Genomic DNA, 18,213 nt, shown 5'->3' on the forward strand with positions numbered 1-18,213 from the left:
AGATGATAGTAACAACACCTGTGACAGCTATTGTTTCCTCTAATAGGTAATAGAGTTTGACGATGGATCTGGATCAGTTCTCAGAATACAACCCTTACGGACTCCGCGAGATGAGGCAATTTATGAATGTGTGGCCTCGAATAACGTGGGAGAAATAAGTGTATCCACCAGACTCACAGTTTTACGAGGTAAGTATTCAAGTGCAAGGCTGCTGCTTGTGTAGTTGAAATTCTGTATCCCAGGTGTTCTTTTGTAGAATCATTGAAAAGACTACAGTTGTCATGACACTTAAATGGGAAATGAATTGAAGTAAAATACTGATTAGGGTCAAACTTTATTTAAATAGACAGAGAGGGTGCCTTCTCTCCTAGGACTTAAAAAATGCTAGTCAGGGAAGGGAAAGAAAGTTCCAAAGAAGTGCTGATTTCAAATGCCAGATACCATTTTGATTTTTGGTAAAGAGCCTTGATAGGAAGCAGGGTATGCTACTGTTTTGCATGTTAGCTTCACTTGTGTGTGGATTTTTCATATCTAGGTCAGCAACTACTTTTTGGAAATTACCAAAGCTGACATTGGTGTTTGCAAAATTCAAGGACTATCTACTACCTAAAGATGAGTTCTTATTAAGCAGAGGAATCAAGAACAAGAAAGGCACCTTTCTTCTTTATGTCCAAAAAAAGTGTTTTGTTTCAGTCTTTTATATTTCTTGAACTAACATCTGTTGATGCAAAGTGATTGGAAACAGTGTGTCCCCTTCTGTGTTTCCAGCTATGTGGCTTATGCAATGTGCCCAAAGCATGGGATGACTTGCTAAATCTGTAGTACGGTGTATCTACTTCCAAGACTTCCTTTAGAATGACAGTGCTAGAGAATAATGGCTAGTGATTAATAATGCTCTGTTGTATTATATATATAATTCAATCTTTTGTATAGAGATAAGAATATTGCCTAATTTGGCTTGCGTCGTAGTTGACATTTCCAGACTAACCGTCTGTGCCTTTGTTTCTTTCTCATACACACTTGCATTTGTCTGTTTTGTATTGCTTTGAACTTTGCTTTGCTTGATTCCACAACTTAGTAAAATAGCCTTTCTTCAGATGAATGGAATTAGAAAGAAGAGATCATAATTGAATAATCTTAGAGGAACATATATAGAGTGACAGCATTTCTCCTCCATTCCATCCCCCCCACCCCCACTTTGAGGCATGTATGTTTCTCTGTATGTTTTATACAATGAAAAATATTTTCTTTTAGACCTATTTAGTACCAAAATTAATCAGTCAATCTGAGAAGTCTAGAAAATAATATTTACATATACATCCTACAATGTGCTTTAAGTACTATAAAATCTTACTAAGTCTTAGGGGAAATATTGACCAACTGGATATAGATCTTTTAATTGCATGTAACAGAATGCTGCTTAAAAACAAACAAGTCAAATTTGAGCTACATTTCTGGCCATTATGACACACTGTGTTCATATAGGAAATTCTCCATCCCCCTGTAAACATATAGACATGTTGATAAAATATTTGAAAATAAAATTAAATGTGTGGTTAGGTTTACAAACGTGAAAGAAATTTCCAGGTGCTCAAAACAGAGAGAGAGCCTCGGATAAGAGACAATTTGTAATCTTATAAACCAAGATAATAACCAAATGGACTATATGATTTAGGGCTGAAGTTTTAACTCTCCAGCAGGACACAGACCTATATAAAATAAGAGGAGCTAGATCAGCTTTCTGAACAAGGTAAGAATTCCAGCACTATTTCTGCAGTGCGATACTTAGGACCCAGAAGCTAACATAAAAGCTGGTCAGAAACGGTGAATCCCATGGAGTGTGGAACAGACAGCCATGTAAGGACTCACCCCACAGAGACACCACCACAGTTCAGGCCATACAACCCCAGATAAGGTCATTTATTCCCAGATGGGCTCATAGGCACCAATTCTAAAGCATGAAAGCCAGTTCCAACTCATGAGGGACAGGAAGCCCAATCAGTGAGAGTAGAAATCATAGTCTGTGAACTATAGATAATTGAACTGTATGAATGGGTTTTAAAAGAAATGAATTCTAAATATTTGTAAAGGTAAAGAGAGGAGTAAAATCTGTTAGGTAAGAATAAGACTTTAGGAAAAAAAAAGAGCAGTTAGGAGTTAGAAGTCAGATTTCGGAGCTGAAAGGGACCTTGGAGACTATGTTTATACACACTGTAATATGTACATATGTGGATATACATGTATATGTTCACATAAATTTAGATAAAAGGTCTGAAGATTGTTGAGTAATTTTGGGGGCCATTCATATAGGAAGCTAGATCAGATTCGCTGGTCTTCTTTAAAAATTTTAATCTTTGCTTATTCATGTAGTTTATAACTAATGCTATTATGTAGAAAACGTATTACAAAGATGCAATCAAGTAAAAGTTATTAGAAACTTTTTAGGTGTTTTCGCCTTCTGAGTTCCCTGAACAAACCCCTTAAAAGGAAACAGTGGCAGTCACTTGGCTTGACTTAATCTTTATGCATTTGAGGAAGGAATTAACAAGAAGTTGGAGGAAAATATCACTTTGCATAGACATTCATATGGATTTATGTTTTCCTGCCTCCCAGCTGACTGGGGTCCTCCCATCTCATCTGCTTTTATCCAGGTAGCTCCCACATAAAACAAATACATTTGAAAATTTTAATGTAATCTTGACTTTCTATGTGCATATCTGTCATATATAAGTACATTTGTATGAAAATTTATAATTCTAGTAAAGTACTTAAACCTTATTTTTTTAAGACTATGTTTAGCAATTTTGGAAATGTTTCATGAGAAAAACTCAAAGGTATTTTGGATAATGAAAAAGTAGTCTAAACATAACCTTAAAATAGAATATTTTTATATATCCTTATAGGATGAAATAAGTGGAGTTGGGAATTATTTTGTGTCCTAGAGTTACCTCTTTGTTTAAAATTTCTAAATAACAGTAATCTTATTAGTAATAGTCTTTACAAACATTCCAGTGGTAAACTGACATTTCTAGATTATGAACGTTGTGAACAGTTAACTAGGTGAATGTGAAGTTTCATTCCATAGTTGATGGGCTTCGTGCTCATTTTAAGTTCACTTTTTCTTGCAAATCACATTGGCAGATACTCAAGCTCTCTGCTCTGCAGTGGATGGAAAATACTTTGCACTTTTCATCCACACCCATCGTTAGATGCCCATTTTGTCCACATGGGTCATTTACTTTTTACCCACTCTGCTGACAATGCCAAAAATGTGCCAGCTGTCACGATGGGTTTCGTCTAAGTGGACTGGATGGAGATCACTAATTTATTTCACACAGGCCACTAGAGGACCTAATTAATTGGAGATTTAATCATCTGACCTGTACAGCTAACGCAGAAGACATTGAAATAATACTCTGACCACCCATGTGCATTGAAGGGAGTACTTCAGGGAAAATTTTCCCTGTGTAGCTCGTTTCAAATTACCCTCGCTCTGAAAAACTCTTTTCATAAGGAAAGATAACTACAAGCTCGGGCTGAACATACCCTGGAATGAGATATTTGAGCAATTACCATTTATACGCTGTAGACTGCAGTTCATAGAAGAAGTAGTGGGAGAAGGGGTGTTGAATGTGGTACTTATGGCCTCCAGGTCATTTAAAACTTTTTTTGCTTGCCCTGCCTGTGGAAACACAAGAACATACCATCTCCATAGTTCTATAGCACTTAAAGGGGCTGAGCATAGTTGTCATACACGTTTCCCTTCCATGCAGAACTTTAAGTGAAGGCCTTCACATCTCACTGAGTGGTTATTAAGGGTTGAGTCTTACCTCATTGTGGGATTCTGCTAAGGACTTTGGATTTGATATTAAGCTTTCAGTGAAGGGCAAAGTATAGGACCAGAGAGGGTGTTTTAAGAAGAGCGATTATCATCCAGATGGAATTGGTTCTTTCTGAATCTTTGGTTCACTGGCCAGAGTTTCCTCCTGTCTAAAGGTATTACATTACTTGTAAATGTAAATCCGTATAATGATAACTGGGGATGAAAATGTTCTCTCAGATATATCTTGTCCGCCACTGGACAGGGAAAATGAGATATCACCTTCCATAGACTTTTCTTTCCTATAAGAGTCCAGGAGCATCTGCCTGTTTTAGACAAGTAGAAAGACATCAAGAATCCCCTTTTCTTGGGACTTCCCTGGTGGTCCAGTGGTTAAGACTCTGTGCTTCCACTGCGGGGGGGCACAGGTTCGATCCCTGGTCGGGGAACTAAGATTCCATATGCGTATGCTGTGCTGCATGGCCAAAAAAAAAAAAGGAGAATCCCCTTTTCTTGCTCACATGACTCCCCCTCTCTAAGAGAAAGTTCTAGAAAAATTTAGTCAACTTTGTCTCTGATAGTCTGAGATGTCTAAATGTCATGTTTCTTGAATTCAGGTATTGTTTTTAGGTAGTAATCAGAAAATACACATTTTGTTGTCATCCAAAACAGCATGTACTATGTCATTTTTCTAAGTTTAGTTGATTATCTTCTGAGACTTGCCCATTCTGAAATAACACTGATCCCCAAACCAGCACAAGCATTACCACAAGAAAACAGAGTATGATATATACCATTGTTGCTGTTATCTTCTAGCTTGTTCCTGGAGCACACACAAAGTAAAATTGTTGTCAACAAAAGATAGCTGACCAAACAGACAATTGAGTTGCCTAGTTTTACAGGTATACCTTATGAAATGGCACTTATATTTGAGGATCTACTCCACATACGTGCATGACAGTTTATGAATAATCACCATCAAGACATAATACACAAAGTCCTCAAGTCCGGGTCTCCAGTAATTTGAGTTCCAGCTCTGGCTCTGTCCCACAATAGCTGTGACATCTTGAGCAAATCTATTAACTTCCCTGTTCTTTTACTTCTTTATTTATCTTGGCGCCATGTGCACAGGGAAGGCAGTGAATTGGTGATCACTCAGATCCCTGCTTTCTAGCTTTCTGTGATTTGGTGACATGCTTATTTCAACAAGTCAGCTCTTGCAAGGTGGAAAAAAGATGCTCCCTGAAGGTGACTGTTACTGATATAGTAAAACACACAGTGAGCAGTTGGATGAGACAGAAAAGGCATTTCACTGGGAAATGGAGAGAAATGTTTGCATAATATGTCTGTTTCAAAAAAAAACGTAAGCCATTGTAGCAGTTGTTTAAAAAAAAAAAAACAAAAACAACTTTTACCATCTTTCAGGGAGAAGGCAGTCAACTCTCTCTGCCATCGTGCACTACCCTGTGATCAGAATTAGCATGTTCGTTACAGTCTCATTTTATTAATGCCTCTTTTTGAAGATGAACACAGTTGTCCCTGCTGTGAAAATGGTACTTTGCCGTTTATGTTATAAAATGGTCTCGGCTGGGGATCCAAGCTAGGAACATTAAAGAACAAAGCACAGCTGCTTGACTGTCGCACAAAAGGATTTTTAGGAAAGCCTGAAACGAAAGGAAGGATGGCCAACACAGAACAAACTTGCTGACAATTACGGTACCGAGTGAAGATTCTTTGAAAAGGCTTATAAAATAGTTGAGTACTTGGAATACATTGATACCAACACGATAAAGCCTTTCTGAGTACTGCATTTCCGTGCTGAAAAGAGGTGGTGGTGGGCAGAGCCATATAAGTAAACAGAAACTTCTGACTTTCAGTAGTACTTACAAATAACTACTACTCTTTACGTATCAGTGTTGACAAAGGCAGGAGCCCATGTGAACAGTTCCATGGAGACCCTAATGCGGAGAAACATTAAAACTTATTATATTTCGGAGAATGAGCGTGTGTGAGCTGAGGCTCTGAGTGTTCCCTTGTGATCAGTCTTTTAAGGACCTTCCTGTTGGTGATGCATGTTGCTTTCTTTTAATCATTATCACTTGTTTTTCCATGCTGGGGTTATGTCTTAAAAGGGCTCAGAGAGAATGAGTGCACTTGTGAATTACTGCATTTAAGTAAGAACAGTTTTCTACTTTAGGCTTCATATTATATTATTTAAGATAATTTTAAAATGAATATTGAGTCATGTGAGTGTTTACTGTTGGTTGATTTGTTAATGGAGCCGTAGAAATGTTGAGCTGGGAGGGAATTTGGTGTACCGAGCCAAATCTCTTATGTTTGATGGAAGAAACCAAGGTCCAGAGAGTTTGAAATGATTTTTTTCTTGGTCATACAGCTAAGATTTCCTTTGGGTTTTACCCAGTCAGAAATAATCCCTGCCGTATCATGTTGTGACAATGTATTCTAGCCCTTCAGATACTCACTTTTGATGTATAAGACATTGTCCAGGAAGAACTATGTTCTTCCAGCTCACCACCCACACACAAGCAGAGGTGACCGAAAACAGTGCTGTCGTGCTATGGGTGTGCAAAGTGGAAAGACTCCACCATGATGATGCATCATGGGAGGGAAGTGGTCTCTGTGTTGAGGCTTGAAGACTATGTAGGGTTTTGTCAGGCAGAGCTAGTGTGAGAGACTGTTAGGGATAGAGAAAGTTTCATGAACCTGATTACATACACAGGTAAGAAATTGCTAAATATTTGATGGTGGGTGTGGGTGGTATATTAGGGCTCTCCAGAGGAATGGAACCAATATAAGTATATGCATATTTATAGTTTTTTTGTTTATATATGTAAAGAGATTTATTGTAAGGAATTGGCTTATAAAGGAGGCAGACAACACCCAAGATCTGCAGGGTGAGTCAACAAGCTGGAGGCCTAGGAAAGCTGATGGTATAGTGTGAAGACTGGCAGACCCAGACTTGAGACCCAGGAAGAGCTGATGTTTCAGTTTGAGTCTGAAGGCAGGAATATGCCAGTATCCTAGTTTGAAGGCAATTGGGCAGGAGGATTTCTTTTATTTGGGAGAGGGTCATTCTTTTTGTTTTATTCAGGCTTTCAACTGATTGGATGAGGCTCCCCTCACATTAGAAAAAAACAGTCTGCTTTACTGGGTCTTTTGATTTAAATGTTAATCTCATCCCAAAACACCCTTACAGTGACACCCAAAATAAGGTTGGACCAAATATCTGGGCACCTTGTGGCCCAGTCAAGTTGAACATGAAATTAACCATCACAGGTAGGTATAAGCAGTAGTTGCTCAGAATAGAGTAGAAGTTAAAAGAGTAGTAGTAGAAGAAAATGAGGTTGGGACATACTTCATTGGCCAAAGAGATTAAACTACACAAGTGAGAAATCATGTGACTAAGTTAATATTGACCATCTCTATATGAGTTGAAATTTGCAGAGGTTTACTAAAATACTTAAAGTAACGTATCAAACAATTCACGGTGCTTTATATACAATTGATGTTTATATTTTAAAACTGGATATTTGGTTGACTTTCATTGATAAAATTTGAACAGTTTTTAAAAATTCAACTTTCTGGCTTTCAAAATTAGTTTTATTTTAAGCTACTAATTAAGATGTAGTTTTCAAAGTTGTACATGCATAATTTTGGGGGGATTTAGGGCATAGATATACCAAATGCCTCATCTAGGGTTTAATTATGAAAATCCTAGTTATGTAGCTCCTTAGAAGAGCAAGTAACTTATTTTATCTTACTAAAAAAAAAGACTTGTGAATTAATGCCACATTAAACACAAATATGATGACATACATCCTAGTATTCTTAATATATCTTATTAAAGATAGCAGGACAATTTAAAGACTGTCTTATCTGTGATCTTTCTAAATGAGCTTGTGTTTTAATTTACATTTCAGAACTTTCCATGCCCTTATTTTTTGTATCTTTAACATTTACCCTTGATTTTTAAAACTTTATCCTTGCATTAAATATGCATATATTATTTTCACACAGTGGATTTTTTTTTAACACGTAGACTTTGGCCACAAGGTAACCCTATTAATTTTTTTCTTTTCTCACATACGTGATGATATGTGTGTGTTCAGGCAATAAAATTTGATCTCAGTTTGGGTTTTCCTAGAAGAGAGCCTACATTTTTTCAGAATATAGCACCAAAAGAGCTGTTTAAAAGAGTGAAACTGTGTATCATGAGTGAGACTAGCAAATTATTATTACAATTTTCAGATATTTTCTATCCTTCTAAGTTTGTATTAATACTTCTTTTTGCTTGAGTATTTGTTTAATGGCATGGGTAACCACAGATCAATCAGACAACTAGAAAATTAAATATAGTGGGAAAGTATTAGCTCATAAGAACTTGATAGCTTTTAGTAAAGTTGATTGTTATTTATCAATACTTACACCTTGTATAGTTAAACCAAAAATTCTGTTTGGGAAATATATTTGCATATATATGTATGTGTATATATATATATATATATATATATATGTTTTATACATGCAATGTATATAGTGTGGTGGTGTGTGTGTATATGACGTGTTGGCTTCGTAGCACTTTGCAGTATGTGAAATTATATTCTTTATTTCTTGAAACTTTTATGTTTCCCTCCCGCCTTTGCCTATAAGCTCCATTATATTTTCCTCTGGCCTAGAAATGTTCCTAGCATTTATTGGGCACCCAACAAATATTTGTGAAATGAATGTATACATATAAAGAGGGGTATATAGAAATGGTTATGTAAACACATACAGTGTATTGAGACCATTTGAGCAGAAATTTATCTCACTCTACATATAATGGACAAAAGTGATCATTATTTCATTAGTCACTGTAGGATGGAGAGTGTGACTGAGACCCAGAAAATCAAGGCAAATGGAATGAACACTACAAAGAGAGGTAGTGAAACAGAGGGAACCACAATGGAAAGAGAATGCTCTTTGTAACTAGATAGACATGGGTTTCTATTAGTAGTCCACTGTTTCTGACCTATATGGGTTTAGACACATTACTTATGTCTAAACTTGAAGCTCCTTATCTTTAGATGTGGCACAGTGACTCAGATATAAAAGTTGCTGCCTTCTCCCATTATCCGTTTGTAGCTGAGCTCCTTGGTTTGGCCCTCTTGTCCACTGCTGAATCTGGACAGTGTCTGGAATAGTGCCTGTCTATGGTGATGGGAAAAAGGGTAGGATTGACAATTCTGGAAAAGTTTTCTGTGCCTTATAAAACATTGCTTAGTCCAAAGGACTGAAAATCAGCTTTTCACATGGAAATAAGGTAATATGAGAGTCTGAAAATATACATGCATTGCCAAGTTATTTGGAACAACTGAAGGTCATTTATTGGTACAATGCTGTCTAATATGCAATATCTAAGAATTTTAACTTCTTTTTTTCCCCTAGTACATTTGTGCTTAATGTTGTGTTAACACACGTTCCCATAGCCTTCAGAATTCTTGTACATTAGGACCCGATAGTCAGTTGCTTGGACCGCCTAGGTCAAACTAAGGTCATACCTAAAATGGGATTTCTGTTCTATTATATCTGGACTGTCCCAGATCACAGAATAGATAAAAACCATTAATTTTTTTAACGTCTTTGAAAATGCATCATCATTAGTTATGTATTTTAGAAGAAGTGGGAAAATCTCATATATTGTTTCAACCTTTAAAGAGGTAATGGAAGACGATTTTTGTTTGTTTTTTGTTTTCTTCTTCCAGTTATGCTACTGCCTTGGATGTAGGAAGTGAAAAAAGGTGTGGTTACGAGTTCAGGTTCTGCCAACAGATGTCTTGAGTTCAAATCCTAACTCCACTATTTGCTCTGTGGCTTTGCTCACATTTCTCTTAAGCTTCAGCTTCTTTGTTTGTTAAGTAGAGATAATAAGACCTGTTGCCTGAACTTGAGAGGGTGATTCCAGGAGATGATCCACGTAAAGCTTTTAGCAAAGTGCCAGGCACTCAGTTAATGTGAGTCATTATGGAGGATATCGTTAGTCTTACCAATACGATTACTACCAGTAATATTACAATTATCAATAATTCATTTTAAATTATTTTGATTAAAGGGCACTGCTGTATTTGTAAAGCAGAATTTTCTGGCACAGGCAGAGCCATCTCTGTAAGGCCAGGGAAACACATACTTTATAGTCATTAAGTTGTGCTGCCTTGTCCACTAATAATTCTATGGGCCAGATGCGTGAGCCGCCAATTGGCTACTGTGGGTTCCACAGAGTATTTAAAATTTGAATGTCATCCTGACATAAGTGATAAGGGTGTGTACTTAAGAGAAAATGAGAGGAAGCTTTTCCTTTATCCGCAACAGAGTTATCTCCCATACTTAGACTAGAAGTGTCATGAAGGCAGGACTTTTCTCTGCTCAAGACTGAGCACCCTGCACAGTGCTCAACATGTTATAAGTTTTCAGTAAATATTTGTTGATTGAGTGAGCAAATGACAAGTTTAACAAAGGCATTTCTAAATATTTTTTCTTCCAGAACTACTTCATGTAAGGTTTTATTTTTAAAAATCAGAAATAACAGAATGCATTGCTTCCACATCAAAGATAAGCACACAGTGCATGAGAAGCAATTTATATTAAATTCATGAATTTATTCATTTGATAATATGGTTCTCCCTATGCCAGGGATTGCGCCAAGTGTTGGGACTAAAAAGATGGAAAAGACATTACCACCACCTTCCTTCAAGGAAGCTACAATCTCTGTTTGACAGAAACCATAATTTTGGTCAAAATGACAAGGCAGTTATACATATATACTGTCATTGGGGATAATGAGGTCTATTTTTAGAGATGTGCTCACAGTAATTCAGCTTACGCCTTTCTAAGTTAGTGCTTGCATAAGAAGGACTAATGTCTCCTTGAAGATTCCATCAATGTGACAGTAAGGTTTGTTGAAATGTAAAATGTGTTTGACGTATGACGCCTCAACTGACAGAAAAGTTAAACTTGCCTTTTTTTCCTGATGAGTAAAAATGTTCTGAGGGAAAATTATATTTTATCCGTAGAAAGATTTGGGATATACTTTGCTTGGGTTTTGAGAAAATATGATGCAATAAAAAGCTTAAGTAATTACCTTCAAAGTAATATTCCCATTTGTTTCTCTCCCAACTAATAGTAAAAGGAGTTTTTATTACAGCACCATTTTTTATGACTATTTTTTGCTCTGGGTGGAGATGACAAAGCATACCTAAATAGGAAATGATTTTAATGTGTACTAATAAAATACCTTAAAACATCTTCTTCCTCAGACAACTTCCTTAAACAAAATTAATTTTCATAATGAAATATTTATCTATTAAAAAAAAATGGAAGTTCAGGTGCTTCTACCCTTGAGGAAAATCCATTAGCGTATACTTCAAAACAGGAACATTCTTAGATCTGTTACTTCCTAAGGCCTAACAACTTGGGTTAGAACCCTGTGCCCTAAAGAACCTCCTGTTTACACTTGAGTTTTATGCATGTCATAGTATCTTATGATGATAGATCTGAATTTCCAGGTATTGCCAAGCCTGTTATAAACTGACATCAAGTGCTGCAGCGGACTTAACTGGGAGTCCCATTAATCTTTGTTGAAGATGCATGAATAAAGTTAGCACTTACCCACTCAACAGCAAATGGAAATCCCTTGTCTCAGCTTATCAACAGCTAAATCATTGCTGAGGAGGAAGAGTTCACTTGGACTTAAATTATTCTTTGCAGTAATTTACCGTAAACCAGCTACAAAGAGGTAGGAGGACGTTCAGTGTTGCCCAGTAGGACTGGGGTTTAGCTAGTCTTGTCTTAATTTCGTATCAACATGTTTAAAAGATGGCTCTGATAACTCAAAAACAAACAAAATATGTTGATATGATATGTTTTAAAAAGCCTGACCAACTACATGCAAACAGTGTTGATTGAGCCCAGAGGCCATTCTTCTTGTGTCTTCCAGTGATGATTCCTTGGTGAAAGGCCCTCACCAAACCATCGCCGTGTTCTGGTGCCAGAAAATCTAGAGGGGTGTGGTGGAGGGGAAGTAATCTGATGTGGAGTTGAGGTAGAGACAGATTTACCCTGCAGCTAAGGAAACTTCACTGTCAAGGCCCTCACTTACCTGGTGCCTTCCAAAGCCCTGGGAGGGCCTAGTAGTATGTCCAGTTGATTGTATGTTTGTTTGTTTTTTTCCCTAAATTTTGCAAAAGTAGTATTTTTGCATTTGTTTTCATAAAGTAGACCTCTAAAATTTCATGTTTCAAGTGTTATAGAATCTAGATCTACCACTAAGATAAAACTAAGAGATATTTGATTGATAAAGAATATTAATTGTGGATGTGAGCCTAACAGATGGTGGGATGAATGTCTTTCCCGACTCACTCTCCTTTGATCAGCAGACTTAAAAGGACTTTGCCAAATGTTTAAAATTCTGAGTCCCTACATTTATGGAGAGTATCTTAGCTTTGTTTGCTTCCTCTTCTGTTTAACATATAATGTGCTCATGGAGTGAACACATGCTGCACTCTCCATAAGGATGGTTGTACGCTTCGCATAGGATCCCTCCCCCGACCCCCTGTTAACTGAACTTTATCTGGTTATGTTTTATTCCTCCATTCTAAAAGGCCAGTTTTTCTATTGCTTCTCTTTCTATCAGAACATCAACACCAACACCAACACCATCACTGAAGCAAAATAGTCTTGTCTGCAAGACACTAATGGATTCCTAATTTTTATTTTAATATAATTTAGTTATAAAGTTTAGTGTTATTATTTACAAAATTCATCAAGTGAATTTCTGAGCTTATTCTCTGTGAGTGACATGTTGTCTTGTATGTCAGAAAAGAGACAAGGAGGAAGACAGGCATGGTTGAGGCTGCTTTCCTTAAAGAGTTTTTCTGTAAAATGAATATTTACAAGATCTTCAGATTTCTATTCTCACTGAGGAGACATCACAGAACCTGTTTACATTTTCATGTTTTACAGATATTGGAAAAGAGAAATAAGTAAATAAATACAAATAATAAAAGAAAAAAAAATTCCTGCACAATTAAGAATCACCAGGGCTTCCCTGGTGGCGCAGTGGTTGAGAGTCTGCCTGCCGATGCAGGGGACACGGGTTTGTGTCCCGGTCCGGGAAGATCCCACATGCCGCGGAGCGGCTGGGCCCGTGAGCCACGGCCGCTGAGCCTGCGCGTCCGGAGCCTGAGCTCTGCAATGGGAGAGGCCACAGCAGTGAGAGGCCCGCGTACCGCAAAAAAATAAAATAAGTAAATAAATAAATAAAATCAAGGGCTTTAAGTGGGACAACGTACCAGTTTCAAAGTTAGTATTAAAAAAAAAAAAAAAAGCAAGACTCAAAGAAGGCACATCTTTAGTTCTCTGGTTAGTTATTTCCTATTGAGTATGTTCTGTGCTGAAATTGCACTATCAGATGTGCCTTTTAATGGCAACTTTTGCAAAAGAGTCTGAAAATAAAAGAAACTAAATTTACCCTTTTATGCAGGAGGATAGGTACACATAGAAATACCTGTTTTTATAAAAGTTTATTCACTCAGTTTTATTATTTCAGTGCTTCAATGACTCTTATTTTTCTAATTCAAACAACCTGGATCTTTTTGATCCTTTTAAACAGGAATGAAATTGGTATTGCTTATCCCATGAGGGCAGGTGTTATGTTTGACTTATCCATGCTTTGTATGCACCTAGACAGGAGAGGTTATTACAAAGCATGTACTCAAATATTTGTTGAAATAATATGTCAGTAAATTTTACAATTTGGGACTGTCCAAGTGACATATCCAAAGTTGACTTCAGCCTAGTCATTAAGACTAGAAATAAATGACTTCGATATATCAGGTTTTGTACTTCCCCTTGATGAGCAGTCATCAGACATTTCTCCAAAATGATAGTTCAGTTCCTTCTCCTGAGAAGTATAAGCAATTTCACTTGCCTCTCAGCTCATAAGACGGGTGTTCCAGAGACCAGCCCTTATCAGAGGTACTGGGTAGATTTCTTCTTTCTCCTCTTCCCTTTACCCTTCTTTCCTCTCTCTCTTCCTTCTTTCCACAAGTATTTTAGGTAACTGTTGTTAGTAGCCATCAGTTTATGCTACATCTCGTGACACCTGAGTTTCATGAATTCTCAGATGGAAATATATTTATTTCTTTTATAAAGAGAGACTGTGTTAAAAAAAAAAAAGATTCTTCAACTACCTACAAAAAAGAAACAGACTCACAGACATAGAGATAAGACTTGTGGTTGTCAGTGGGGAGGAGAGGAGGGAGAAGGATGGACTGGGAATTCGGGGTTAGTAGATGCAAACTATTACATTTAGAATGGATAAACAAAAAGGTCCTACTGTATATCAGAGGGAACTATGTCCAGTCTCCTGGGATAAACCATAAAGGAAAAGAATATTAACAAAAAGAATGTATGTATGTATAAAACTAATGTTTTAGACAAAAGTTATAGAAAGTAGAGTATGGTTGTGCTCATTGGGTGTTTGAATAAACATCATTTTATACACTGATAGCCCCCCGTTAGAGCATTACCAGCTAAATTGCTTCTAAATAAGGAAGTGGCTGTGTCTGTGCCAGCCGCAATTCTGGATGTTTCAGATGAGCTGGTGAAGGTAGTCTCAGCAATATAGAAGACATAATCACTCCAGCGAGATTAATAGCACACCAGAATTGTTAGCAGTTTTAGCCAGAGTAATTCAGAGTCAAAAACTCTAAGAATGAAACTGTCTAGACCCTCTGTAATAGTCTTTATCTTGCACGTGAAAGGTGGTTCTGGGTATGAGCTATCCTCTGAAAAGAGGGTATCTCTAGTTGAGTAGTTTTCAAATTTATGATTTAGGTTGTGTGTATGATAGAAACAATCCACAATCTTTTTTGATAAGAAATGGTGAATTGCTTCTCACATTTGCCATCGTTAATAATTCTGTTAACCATAGTAACTCATCTATGTTTATCACTGTTTTTTCAGACTTCCATAGAATCTGAAGGAAGCTTTCACTGTGTTCTATTTTGAGATGCTCCATTCTTTAACACATTGGTTTTAAAATTCTGTGGAGAGGTGGTTGCTATCCACTTGTAAGATAATATATTAAATATTAAGTACAAAATGATGTTATGAAGACCCTGTATTTGATGAAATTTTAAAAATGGAATTTTCACCCAGTTCATCTGCCTGGTTACAATTTGAAACTCTCCTGACATCTCAGCACTCCCTTAAGTTTGATGGGGACACTGTTGTCTTTCTGACACACTCCTTGGCCTGTTGCAATTCAATTGCTTTGTATTTGTATTTATGGCCCAGTACCTAACGTAACCTTAATTTCTGATGTAATTAGAAAGTTCATATATATTTGAAGGTAAAAAGGATTAAAATATGTGTCACTACTAGATGAATAATTTATTTCTATATCTTTGAAGTTGCTTGAGTAAATGTTCTTTATAAAATATCAAGGTTATTATTCATGACCTTTTCTTTAAAGTTTGGGGAGAGTGTGTGAACAGCAGAGAATGAATTGTTTTAAAGGGTAATAATTCAGTCAAGATTATTTTCTCCACGGAGGTATGATCAAGACTGTGAATGTAGCACAGACTACCTAACGTATACTGATGTTTTATTGAAGCTGTAATGTGTATTGATTCCATGTTGAAAACTATGGGCAAGTCTCTTTCGAATGAGGTCAAGAAAGAAAAATCGTTATTTCCTGATATAAACTAATTTATCATTTGAGACAAGCATTTTCTTCTCAAATTGATTTCTTTTTAAATGCAAAATCAGTTTTTTCCTAACTTTAGTTTACAGTAAAGCAGAAGGCAGGAAAAGGTACTGCATGAGTGTGTGGATTGATGTGTGTGGATCCAGATGCTGTGCTGGATTTTTTTGTGCGGGAAAGTCACTTAAAATGGTCTTGGTCTTATTAGATATTTTTACCCCTGAGGCTAGGCTGTTAAGCCACATGGAATAATGCTTACGAAAACATATAGCCAAACTTTTAAAACAGAGGAGTGGCCCTTTTTCCAAAACACCATCTAAGACCATTGTCTACACTTAAGGGGATAAATGAGATGAAAATAGACCTAATTTGAACAACTCATTCTTCATGTTTAAATAGGAGTGATAGCTTACTTTCCCAAAGTGAACCCACTTGATTTTGCTTGAGTACTCAGTGTACTTACTACGCCTTCCTTGAAAAATTTGGGCCATAAGGTCTAATTGCAAGCAAACAGAGTTGGAGGTATATTCTCTGAGCTGTGGGCTCCCACAACTCCCATTAATGCTAATGGGAGTTACACGTGTGTATTGAGGAGAGAATAATATAGCCTTTGAAGTTGGAGTTGCTAATTGAGTGTTTTCTTCAGCTGTGCTCAGCTTCAGTGGCTAAACTGAGATCCAGCGGTCTAAAATGTCATTCTCCGTAAAGCCCGCTGAATATTATCAAAGCAGACTGGCAGTGAAAGAGGAAGCTTAAAAAAAAAAAAAAAAAGAGTCTTTTCTTCCCCCAAATGGAGAAAGAATTAGCAGGTCAAACAAAGAAGGAGCAAGGAAGTCTCAAGGATGGATACTCCTTTCCTCTAAAGTGGTTTGAGCTGGGGAACCTGTTCAGAGAGTGAGAAAGAGGCCCTTTCCTTTGGGGGAGGTGCCTGCTCTGTGCAGATTCTTTGTCCTATGAGGACTACTCAGGGCTGAATATAGCGCAGCTCTGCCTTGCACTTTGGCCAACAGACAGGCGGAGGAAGTACTTGTCCCTGTAAGTGATTAGATGAATGTAGCGACGTCCTAGATGTCCATGATCCCAGGCTTCCAGGCCGCTGATTTCTTATTTTTCCTTTTTTGTTTTGCATAAACTCCTTTGCAGCAGTAGTCTTTGTAAAGACTTTGTAAAAAAATATTTCCTACGTAACTTTGTCTTGTGGCTAGATCAGTGTGATGCCCTTGCTACTTTTTGGAAACTGAGCTAACTTAAATGACATATACTAATAATGGATTAATTCATATCATATTTGTGCCCGAAGGGCAGTATGTTAAAGATAATAGTATAGTATTAAAAAACTAAAAAAAGAGAAACTCATATTCTCATTAATTGCCTTCCAAATTTACCAAACTATGAGGGCTTCAATTTTACTAGATCTTAGAGACAAAAAAGGAAATAGTACAGGAATAACTGTATTGTTCATTGAATAGGAGCTGTTTCTAAGAAGACAGACTACTTATTAATTTCAGAAAGTTCTTAACAGAGAAGATAGTTGGCCTGAGAGTGTAGAAATGTAATTCTTCTGGTCCCTCAGGGGCTTCAGGACAATAACAAAACCAGTTAGGAAGTTGGTGGTTGCCTCTATGGACTGTCATGTAGAAGAGGGATTAGACTCATTTTGTGTTAGCTCAGACAGCCCAGTGTGGATCAGAAAGTGGCAGGTTTTGGGATTGATCCCAGGAAGAACTCTGGAATGATCTCAGCTTCCTGAAAATTACCAGAGTAGTTTTAGGAGGTAGAGGTGAGCAGTCATTTTCTGGGGGTCCTGGAGAGTCAAAGGATTCAAGCTTTGGATAGAAGACACAGCATGATGATGTCAGAGATGCTGTGATGCTATAATATATTAGTCTGCCTGTATTCTCACTTAAATTTATTTTTAGTAAAAAAGTCACTAGAGGAATAGTCTCTGTTTCTAAGTATGGTTGAAGTGTTCTGTTCCCTAGGATGAAAGCATATACTGTATAGTAATGTTTACATCTTCAGCATTAGTGTCAGGGATAGGGTCCATCCCTCTCTCTTCCTGCTCTCCTCCCTTCTTCCAGAAATGGATGAGGCCACTGACACCAAAGAATGCAACTTGTCCTTTAAAATATTTCCTACGTAACTTTGTCTTAACATGTATGTAATTGTTACATTCGTTATTTGGTCTTTTCAAAAGCCGTGTGTGTTGAATACCCATTATGTATTGGATGTAATAGAAAGCTAAAATTACCCCCCAAAAAGACAAGATATAAGTAAAATATAAGCCCTTTATTAATTGATTAAATCTTAGGTTTATATTACTCAATGATAGAATGGTGACTATAAACATGGAAACAGCTTTTGATGTGATATTAATAATTATTTTCATGTAAATTTTGATATCTAATACTCTGTAGTAAGTCTTAATGCTATAGCTAATCATAGAACATTTCATAATTCAAAGTCATTTATTCTGATTTTAAGTAATCACACTTGAGGTAATTGTTGAACCATGCAAATGGTCTTTCGTAGAAGATAATGCAAAATTTTCTCATTTTTAATATATTCCTTTTTACTTTTGCAACATACATAAATGCATTCTCTTTGAAAATATTTCAAACCTCATAGA

At 36.8% G+C, this 18,213-nt stretch overlaps 1 protein-coding gene across 10 annotated transcripts in view; it reads left to right on the top strand.

Moving 5' to 3' along the window:
* Positions 1–18,213, top strand: part of PTPRD (protein tyrosine phosphatase receptor type D) — a 2,000,866-nt gene that overhangs the window by 1,687,411 nt on the left and 295,242 nt on the right. For all 10 annotated transcript variants that reach the window (XM_029201877.1, XM_029201881.1, XM_029201880.1 and 7 more), the window contains one exon: positions 47–188. In XM_029201877.1, the coding sequence (XP_029057710.1) occupies positions 47–188 (142 nt within the window). The remainder of the gene's footprint in view (positions 1–46; positions 189–18,213) is intronic.

This window comes from Monodon monoceros, unplaced genomic scaffold (genome assembly GCF_005190385.1).
Source record: "Monodon monoceros isolate NGI ecotype Baffin Bay Population unplaced genomic scaffold, NGI_Narwhal_1 Super_Scaffold_5, whole genome shotgun sequence".
Classification (NCBI taxonomy): Eukaryota; Metazoa; Chordata; class Mammalia; order Artiodactyla; family Monodontidae; genus Monodon; species Monodon monoceros.